General features: G+C 35.3%; 1 protein-coding gene across 1 annotated transcript; it reads right to left on the reverse strand.

Moving 5' to 3' along the window:
- Positions 1–5,089: 5,089 nt before the first annotated feature.
- On the reverse strand, positions 5,090–7,693 carry LOC125588294. Its single transcript, XM_048759575.1, has 6 exons — positions 6,830–7,693; positions 6,176–6,709; positions 5,854–5,988; positions 5,589–5,760; positions 5,415–5,472; positions 5,090–5,219 (listed from the first exon to the last, which is right to left on the reverse strand). Exons 1-6 carry the CDS (start codon positions 7,691–7,693, stop codon positions 5,090–5,092), a joined length of 1,893 nt encoding a protein of 630 aa, XP_048615532.1.
- Positions 7,694–10,765: the final 3,072 nt, after the last annotated feature.

Consider the following 10,765-nt stretch of genomic DNA (forward strand, 5'->3'; position numbering starts at 1 on the left):
CTCCACCAACTGCAGGAGCGACCGTAAAGGGAAGGGCATCTACAAGCATAACTTGGGTGCTCAATCTATTGCCACTCTGGGAGATCGCATGGTAAGTTCAACCGCTTTTTCTTCAATTATTTGAGTTTCAGAATTTTAATTTATTGTGCATTTCTTCTAATTTCTAATGTTTCTTTAATTTATGTTTTTTTTCAAGGCGGAAGAAAATGATGGCGAGCCGGTTGATGATCTCGCTCTAATGAGGAGGGCGTATACCAACAAGAAGACCGACCAGATTGATGACGGTCTTGTGAGGGACGTGGTCGACCTGGTCCAAACTCAGGTGGTAGACGAAGTGTCTCAGCTTCAAACCGAGGATGACGCTTCGACGGCTTCGACCAACTTGTCCCGGTTTCGAATCAACGAAATCGTTGAATCCGTAAGTTTTTTTTTTTAAAAAGTTCAATTCATTTATTTATTGGTTTAAATTTGTAAATTTGGCTATTTTCTATTCAGTCGGTTCCAAAGAAGAATGGACGTTTGGTCGGTTTGGGTCGTCGCACCCGGTCGGTTCCTCCTTCTTCTGCACCACCGCCCTTTGTTGATCCAGAAGTACTTACGGCTCAGTTGAAGGACAAAGATGATCGTATATCTTTGTTGGAGGCCCAGATGGCGGCTCAACAGGCGGGCTATGAGGCACAGAGGAAGCTGAACCAGTAAATGATGGAGATGATGCAGAGGATGTACCCGAACGAGGTGTTCCCGGACGTGCCAGACCCGTAGTTTTTTTTTTTCCAAAAAATCGGAATGTTTTATTTTTATTTGTGAATCTTTGAATATTAATTAATATGATTTCAATTTTAATTTTAATTTCATATTTTCGAATTTAAATTTCAGAAATTTTTTTTTTTTTTAAATTAATATTTTTTACATTCCGAGGAAATTAATTATATTTTTTACTCGATCGATCGATGCATTTTTGGACATAAATCCATCGATCGATCTGTTTACAAAAAAACGTTCGGAATATACCGAGGGACCTGTTCCTCGGAATATACCGAGGAACTGTTCCCTCGGTATATACCGAGGGACATTTCCCTCGGAACCGGTTCCTCGGAATATACCGAGGGACATGTTCCTCGGAATATTCCGAGGAATATGTCCGTCGGTATATTCCTATCGATCGATGTATATATGTCCAAAAACGCATCGATCGATGAACGTCCGAGGAAATATCCCGACGAAGTTCTCCCTCGGTATATTCCGAGGACATTTCCGACAAACTCGGAATTTCCTCGGAATTCCGTCGGAAAATTCCGAGGGATTTCCGAGGAAAGAAGAAATTCCGAGGAATTATTTCCGACGACTTGTTTCGTCGGTATGTCGTCGGAATAACGATATTCCGACGAAATTTCGACGATTTTTTCCCTCAGAATCCTTGTTGTTTTCTTGTAGTGTAGCAAAGGTGATTGATAAATTGATCAGGAACCTGATTACATCCCTTGGGTATACTTTGAAGCCTGAGCTGCACGGTCTTATGATTAGGTGGTTCGAGTCGCGGTCCACTTAATGTTTTGCGAAAGTTGTACCCATTCCTAACACCATAAACTCAAAGGATTGTACATATATTCTTTTTGCGATGATCAATAAATTTAAAATTTCATAAAAAAAAAAAGGTCCAAACTATAACTCTAATTTAATAGATTATATTTTTTTTTTAATTTCAAATACAAATGAATATTTCTAAAACAATTCTAACAAAATATTTTAAAAAATTTTATTTCCAAAAAGCAATTAATTTAAATTTCGGTTATCAGTAAAATATATATTTAAAATATTTTATGTGAGTTTGAATTTTAACTTTTAAATAAAAACTGAATTAATTTTAATTATATTTTAGTGATAATCAGAATTTAAATTAATTTATTACGAAAATAAATTGCAAATAGATTTTTTAAAGATTTTGTTAGAATTTTATAAGGAAAGTTTATTTGTGTTTCAAATAAAAGATTAAGATATTAAAAGATATTGTAATTAAATTATGTGTAATTTGATAAATTTTCTAAGGGATGGTCCAAATAAAAAAATCACACATAAAAAATTAAAAGGCTCTAATTTAATAGATAAATATTCCAATAATTAAATGTATAGTTTCTGTTTTGTTAAAGAGAGATTTTCTATTTTTTCTTCTCTTGTGTTTCTATTTTTTCATGTTTTGCTTTATGTAAAATACCTATATTCACGAGAGCATGCCTTGCTTCCCAAGCTTCGGTGTTCCTCCTATGTAAGTTTTCATTTCAGAAATAATATAATTTTTAATAGAGATAAAAATGATTTTCTTTTTTTGGAACAACTATTTCCCATTTTTAAATGGAGCCGTAATTTGACCCGCACGTGAGTGTAGATATTTTTTTTCATTTTATAAATGTATTTGATATTATTACAAATGTTTTAAATATTTAATTTTTATTTTAGTGTTATATAATGTGTTACTCTATAATATTATTTTTATATTTCTTATTCGGCATTATTAATATATAGTGATTTTTTTATATATTACTTTGTTATTAATTTCACTCTTGCAAGTAGGGAGTCCTATACCTTTTTATATAAACAGATAAAAGCGGGATATAATCCCATAGAGATGAGAAATTGTTTTAATTACTTACGATTTTTTTTTTGATCTAGGTACAATAAAATAACAATCTGAAATAATCAAGTAGATAATCTCCTTCAAAATATATATTTTTTTAATTTATATATTTTGCATATAATTCATTTTTAAAATTTATTTATTTATATAATAAAAATATATATATGTTTAAGATAATTTATAGAGTATTTGCACTATCTAGTAACGACTAAGATATATATTAGCTAACCATGTAATGTACTTCTGTATTTAGCTTAGCGACTACGTGATATTACCGTAATACCCTAGACGAAGCGTGGCTTAATACGTAGTCGTCATCGTAAGTCGTATTGTAGCTACGTAGGGTTGTCTGCTCAACTGGAAAGTGTGTCAGGTATTTGTAGTGATCAAGTGGATTTGATTTGCGGACGCATTTTTAATATGTGGCCAAAAGGAGCGCGTGCTTAGCACTGTATTTTTTAATATGGTGATGCTTTTGCGTCTCCTTCAAGGTGTGTGGACCAAAACAACAATCGGAGACTGGCGGTGTTATTCAATTGATTGATTGACTAATATCAAAAAAACTAACTTGGCAGTGTTATGTGATGAAGATCTTGTCGGAGGTGATCCCATAAGATGCGCTAAGAGTGTTTTAGAGCTACTATTCGATGAACAACAACTGCTAATTGTCTATCGTATGGCAATGGAGATAGACGCCGCACTCGCAGGGGATGATGATATTCAACATCCTCCTCCCCAACTACCGTACCAAACCTTACCACTTCAGGGCCCCAACAATCATGCGCATCGAGTAATGCCACTCCATCCACTCAACTACGGTACGTTTTGTTCATATCACATAACATTGTGTTATTTTTGTCTAATCCGGATTTTCATTCTGAATCTGATTATATTTATAAAAATCCACATTTGTTCTTCAGTAATCAGATTATTATACAATAGCCAGATTATCACATTCAATGTAACTAACGATTCTTTTTTTCCTTCTGCTTTGTAATGTAGTGACCGCAACTCAACCTCCGGGTTTTGCTTCTCAGCCATTAAACCCAATCTCTCCAGACCATTCCTCTGATATATTTAGAGGTGGCAGTCTAGACATCGAGAGAGGAAGAGGTCTCCCACGTCTACCAACTGCTTGGGGTGAAACGAGTGATGACGACGAGGACTTCTAGGATGGTAAGCATGATGACCCACTTCCTCCTCCACCCCAGCCGAGACCAACGCAAGGTCTTTTATCACTACCGCAGCCCGCTAGGCCATATCAGATGCCAGCTAGAGCAACCGTTACGCTTCTTAGCGATGGAGACAGCTCCGGTTCACAAACTGGCTCGTCTGATGGACTCATTGCGGATAGCACTCACATCAGGACACCCCCGCTGTTAGGGATTCCGGTTCTTTCACCTGGTCGACCTTTTGGTAGAGGAACATTTGAACAAGGAATTTTGCACATTTCCAATCAATCCATTATTTCCAATATATAATTACGCGTAAATGTTCCTTATCATTCAATATTTTTTCCGCAGGTGGCACGTCCAATGCGCCCGCTGTACCGAAAAGAAACCTGCTTCAGTATTTCATGCAAGGAAGTGGTAGTGGCAGTGTTCCTTCACTTGATCTGCGTTTGGGACTCGGTACTGACAACAACAATGGATCGGGGAGTAGTTAGGTCGACTTAGGGGACTCATCTTCTGACACCGACGGGAATGATGATGGGTTTGGTCCGACTCAATAGATTTGGAGCTAATGTTTGCATGTTTTACTATGAGGAATCTAGGGTTATATCTATGTTTGCATGTTTACTTTATTTGCGGCAGAGAATCCGGTTTTTTTTTCAATATGTCCTTTGTCATAACCGGATTGAACTCTTTTAAACCGGATAGCTATGTTGTACCTTTTTTATGTCTTGAGTTTCCGTAATGCAATCTATGTTATTAAATCATTAATCCTTAGTCAAACCACACACGTGATAATTAGAGTTATTTACATACATCTACTGATTTCTAATCAACATCAGTTATGGAAAATTTGTAGGATCAAAGCAACCAATAGACGACATTGTATACGTCGGCATGATTTTCAAAAGTAGGGAAGAGTTCAAACACCACATGGCCAAGTATGCGATCAAAAATAAATTCCGGTTTCGTAACTCAAGGTCTTCTCCAGATGGGATGGTCTTTACGATGATTTAGTAGCACTTGTAATCGAGGACATAGATTTTCCACTCCTCGCAGTCAATACAAACTCCCACCCAGTGTTTTTTGTCAAAGTTGAATGGCAGGTAAAACTGACGTATCATACATATTGAATCCTTTATATTGTATAGAAAATCCAATGTACCTTTTGGGAACATGTGACCTTCTTTGTTCCTGCACTTGGCGAACTTAGAGTAATTTCTTGACAGAGATGCAAAAAATTTGGTATCAAGAACTCATCTCTTTTACTCCCTCCACTGTTTGACTATTTGTCTTGAACTGTACGGAGTATACGGGTGACTACATCGACAACCTTCGCGGAGAGAGGACGGGATCTTTCAGCGATGTCCTTAATGTCCTTATCCGACACAGATAGTCCAGCCACATTGATAACACTACAATATAAAGCATAGTGTTAAAACCCCTTCTTCAATCCGGTTTATATTACAAAATCTGGATATACATTAATGATGATTAATCCGGTTATTATAACAAAGTCTGGATAAACATATTTGATTATGGATATACATGTAATAGTAGGTTTTAGTTATTACAATCCTGCTCGCATAGACAGATTATGATTAACTTACAATGAGCTCAGAAGCTTCTCCCCTAATTGCTGGAACTTGGTTATAGTCACTTCACTGTCTGGCGACACAAGCAGCAACACATGGGCTTGACGACCATGACCCACTATGTTATGTCCGCATTCGTAATCGGCCATTAAATTGGAGGGAAATTTTTTTGTCTCTTTCTTTTCCTACAAACGTTATTTCCCTCCACATTCTCCTCGCCTTCGTCATGCCCAACATTTAGATCTGCAGCTAGCCGTACTGCCCCTAACTGCTCATTACAAGGACTCTTCTCCTGCTGAGTGAGACCGAGTGAAAAACTAGGAGCTTCGGGTACTTGTTCCTTTGTCTCATTGTCGGGTACCTAGTAACCATAATTATGTCATTTAGTTTTTACAAAAAAAACTCAATCACCATCTCCTATATCTAGTAAGACACCATGAGCTTACAAACTGACATTTATCTCATTGACTCCATCCTTCCTCATATGAGTGTGGCTCGATGCTGATAGAGCAGTCCCGTCGTTCTGTGGATCAACAGTGACGTTGGCTTCGGCTCCAACGTTTTGACGTCCGTCAGCAACGCCGACCTCCTAATTGTGTGTTTCAAATATTCTATTAAATAATTACCCGAGAATTACATTATTAGTAAATTAGTTAGTTGCATACTCACCTGAACCTGGATGTTCTGGCGCAGAGGCGTCTTGTACTGTTCGATGCTTCCCATAACGTTTCGAATGGTATTCCGATAAAACTATCCTCTACACTTCCTCCACCTACTGGATTTCTCGGGGCAGGTGGTGTGACTATAGGAACTGCTGGAGGATGTGTTGATGTTCCTTCTGCTTCTTTAAGAGCCAAGCTAATCTGCCCTTGAATTTCCTCTTTTATTATCCCCATCCATTCTCCCACCTCTGTTTTTATGGCCCCATGCCACACTCCTATCTTTGTGATCATATCATTAACGGCTCTCATTGTAGAAGACACATTCCCATCAATCCTCATCAGATCCGGCTTTATCATATCCATCAAACCAGCAGCAGCTTCACAATTTCCTCCATCTACAGTGCTTGGGTTCACTGGTGCTTTTCTACTTTTCTTCTCTTTAGCTCTTTCTTTTGCATCCTCTCTCATCCTCTGCACATCTGCCTTTGTCGCTCCACCTTTAAACATAGAGGCACAAAACTTATAGCCTTGATTTATAAGCTTCACTAGATTGTCCACCCCAACATCTTCCACCTCATCATACCAACCGAGTGTACTCTCATCCAATGGTCGGGTTGGATCTTCATCAATTATGCTCTTCACATATACCTGCAATGCAACATAAACCACCAGTTGAGCAACACATGTTACTCTCATTTACGGACATAATAATCACACTTCATATATATTTTCGGTAGCTCTTGGAAATGAATTGTTTATTACACAAACCTCGGTTTTCTTGTCGAGGTTACGGGCGTGAGCAGGGCTTAGCGTTTGCTTTTTGGATGACCTTTCAGACCCTTCCTCAACATCGTCGGCGCTTTCTGATTCTGAAGAGGAACATGTTTCTTGGACTACTTCTGTTAAAGAGGGTACAGCTTCTACCAGTACTAGCTGAAGAGCTAGAGCAAAGCCCTTCACGGCAATAGTGTTTTGTGACAGTGAGATCTCATCTCTTTCTTTTATACTATTCATCAGCATTTCGTACGCCAATCTCCCCCACGGGAATGAATAGAAGTCATCCATATCCTCAATGGCCTCAGCATGCTCTCTGGAGATCTTCATATTCAGGCTTGTAGGCAGCAGGACAGAAGAGAGAATAGCCAGACATGCAAACTTAATCCGGGTTTCTCTATCCGTCACGGTTCTCCGGCGAAGCATCTTGATTACGGAAGATACAGTCACAACCTCCACTTTCCCAAACAACGAAGGCCAGTATGGCTTCTCGGTAATAGTCTCTTTCATCTTCATCTTCGATTTTGGTGGAAATTTACCACATGGAAGCCCAGTTACTATTGCAAACTCCCTCAACGAGAACCTAATCGGCTGACCGGCAAACCTAAACCACACCTCGTGCTTCTTCTTCACCTTCAGCTGTCTTGACATCATGTACCTCGTGAATCTCCCCGAAAACAAAGGCTTCTCTCCGATGTCGATTATCTTCCCAAAAGACGACGCCCGTATAGAGAGTATTTCTTCTTCATCAAGCCCTTTGATTATTTTTTTTATCGCTCGAGATGATTGGTAGGTCAGAACCCTGACTCCGACGGGCTCTTCTCCGGCAGCAAACATTATTTCCGGTATTGAGTCCATATTATTTCGATCTACGTTCTCTCTGATGTCAACTATGGGAGACGACACTATCTTCGTTTAAAGATGACCACCTCCGCTTTACCTTTTATTTTTAGTAAGTCGAGAACCAATTGAAGCGTTTTGAGTTCCCGATGAAGAAGCGTATAGAAAATAGCAAATCTCAGACATCATTGCTTGCGTGGAGTAGGTCTTTCTCTAGTAGCTAATAGGGGAGCATAGGTTAAGCACATGAGCACAGAGAATGTCAGCTAATACTATCGATCTAATAGTAGGGGTATAAATGGAATATTCACCTTTATCATAATTTGCCAAAACAACATGGTCAGTTACCTTATTACCAACCCTTTATGGTTATACACCTAAATGACTCTAACTTATATTACATGTGTTTAAAAAATATACTTTAACATATATTATTTTAGTATTTTACAGGATTTATAAGTAAAAATATTGTTTTCCTTAAATAATATTGCCTTATTATTTAAGTACATTTTATACCTAGTAGCATCTATCATATTATTTTAGTAAATTTATTGATATAAGTTATTTTTTGGATGTTTAATATTAAGTTTTATTTTTTATATTAACATTTCAAAATAATAAATAAATTTAATTTTTACAACATATATAGTTTGTTTTTTGTGATACATTAAAATTTATTATTTATCATCTATGATTTTATCTTTTGAAAAGTTTGAAATATTATCATTTTGAGATTGTATATTTATTTTCAAAATGCTAAGAAAACTTTGGAAAATTACACAACTGTTTTTTTGTGTTTGGAAGATTACATGAATTTGAATTTTTTTTGTTACTACATTAATACATTATTTTATAAAAAACATATTATAATTTTTGGTAATATTTTCTAAATGTTTCTCACCAGAAATTGTTATAACTAAAATAAAAAATAAATTTATTATTAAAATTTGATTTCTCATCAATATATTAAATTAATTATTAAAATTTCATACTTTTCAATAACATATTCTTAAATAGTATCTGAACTAAAGGTTATTATATACTATTTTACTTTTTTATATAAATTTTTTTAAACAATATATTTTTGAGAGTTTCAAAATAAATAAAAAGATAATATATAGTTGTAGAAATAAAAGTTTAACTTATGTTAATAAATTTATTTTTGTATAAAAATATTATATAGTTTATGAATTTTAACTCATTTAGTGATGAGTGATAATTTATTTAAATGAAACAATTTAATTTTTTTTTGTTAATTTACCTATTTATATAATTTTTCATATTTAATCCATAAACCACTTCTATTTTTATATAATACAGAATATAATTATGAAGTTTATAAAAAAATAGTATAGAATTTTTATTTTCTTGGTTTATTATAAACTTTTAATTAAAATTTGATTTATAATAATATTATTTAATTAATTACAAAATTAATTAAAGCATTATTTTATAAAATATTAAAAATTTAGTAAGATTTTGTTAGATTCTTTCTCAACAGATTTTGTTATAATTAAAAAAAAAATTCAAAATTTTAGTTGGTTTATTATTAATGTAAATAATCAAATATGTCATATGAACTAATTCTTTAAATGATCCTACTATGACTTGTTAATAGTAGATAAAAATTGGACCCTGAATTGATACCCCCCCCCTCCCCACCCCCAGGTTTTCTTGGGCTAATCCTTATGCATATATATGTTTGTGTCAAAGGTAATAAGAATTATACAAGTATTATTCTTTCTTTTAGCTTTGTTCTTTTGGCATCTCAATGGATGAATCCTTCCTTTCAATGTTTCTAAAATAAGATACTAATGGCACGGCGACTGAAAACCAACAGAGCTTTCTGACGCCGTAAAATCCAACAAAGGAAAAAATGGAGGATGTAATTTTTTCTTACAAAACCCAGCGACATCAGTTAAATGAAGATGCCGTAAAAAATTTATTTCCTATATATTTTTTTAAACGCCTGCGTCTACAAAAAGAACATGAAAACTATCTTTTTTTTAAAAGAAAAACAGTGAATTTATATTCCATTGATCCCAGTGAACCAATATATCATGTTATAATTATATAGAAATAACTATCAAACACTGATGTTGTATTTAAAATGGTATTACCAAAATAACAAATTAGAGCTGAGGCCTGAGGGTTTACAAAACAGTATGAAAGCAGCAGAAGGGTACGTATGCAATCCACAGTGAAGGATGCAGCTATAAATCCAAACACCTTCCATGGTTCCACGCCTTAGTCACCCAAATAATGCCCCTGGCAGCCGGAATCATCATCCTGGAGCAGGAAGACCATGCGGTCCTCACTATAGATAGGTAGATTCTTCCTAACGATCCATCTCTCCTGATGCTACTAGGACATTGCCGACATACACTGGCCCAATACCCATATGGCAGTAGTCTTTAAGCAAGATTCCTGGTTTATCAACAATTTAAGATGGAGAATGCACTACAATAACATGTATCCTTATCCTATCATTCCGTAGAGCTGTGCACGAATCGCGTATCCGAAAATACCCTAACATGTGGCAAAGAGAAATTTTGGTACATTTTTTCTGGATACAAAGAAGTGGATTCTGGTATATTAGTTTTGGAGTATCCAAGTTAAGGTGGAGATTTTTCGTAATATTCCTTAGATTCACGAGATTGGCTGATCTAGTGTCACGATGGGTACATCCATGGTAGTGCACGAGATTGACCAATTTACTTCTCAGGATCAATCGATCTCAGGTCAAAATCAGAGAAAAGGGAAAGTAAACCTAAAATTTTCTCTATATATTTCTACGCTTAAAACCTAGTCCATAACAAAATCACCTTTTGTCTAATAAAGTATTCTCTGTTCGTGGAAGCAATATTAGTGGTGAACCACGTTAACTAAGTCTCTTAAGAGGAAGTTTACTAAAATGATACAAATTAATTGTGTTATTCTTAGAATGATTCATATTTTTTAAAAAATATTAGAATGTTTTTCTGGTCGAAATTTCCCTTATCCATAGTTATAACAAAAAAATTGCCAAAGTACCCTTAACATTGATCGACGGCAGATTTATTCTAAACAAAATAAATCTATCGAGTAATA

Source organism: Brassica napus, chromosome C6 (genome assembly GCF_020379485.1).
Source record: "Brassica napus cultivar Da-Ae chromosome C6, Da-Ae, whole genome shotgun sequence".
NCBI lineage: Eukaryota > Viridiplantae > Streptophyta > Magnoliopsida > Brassicales > Brassicaceae > Brassica > Brassica napus.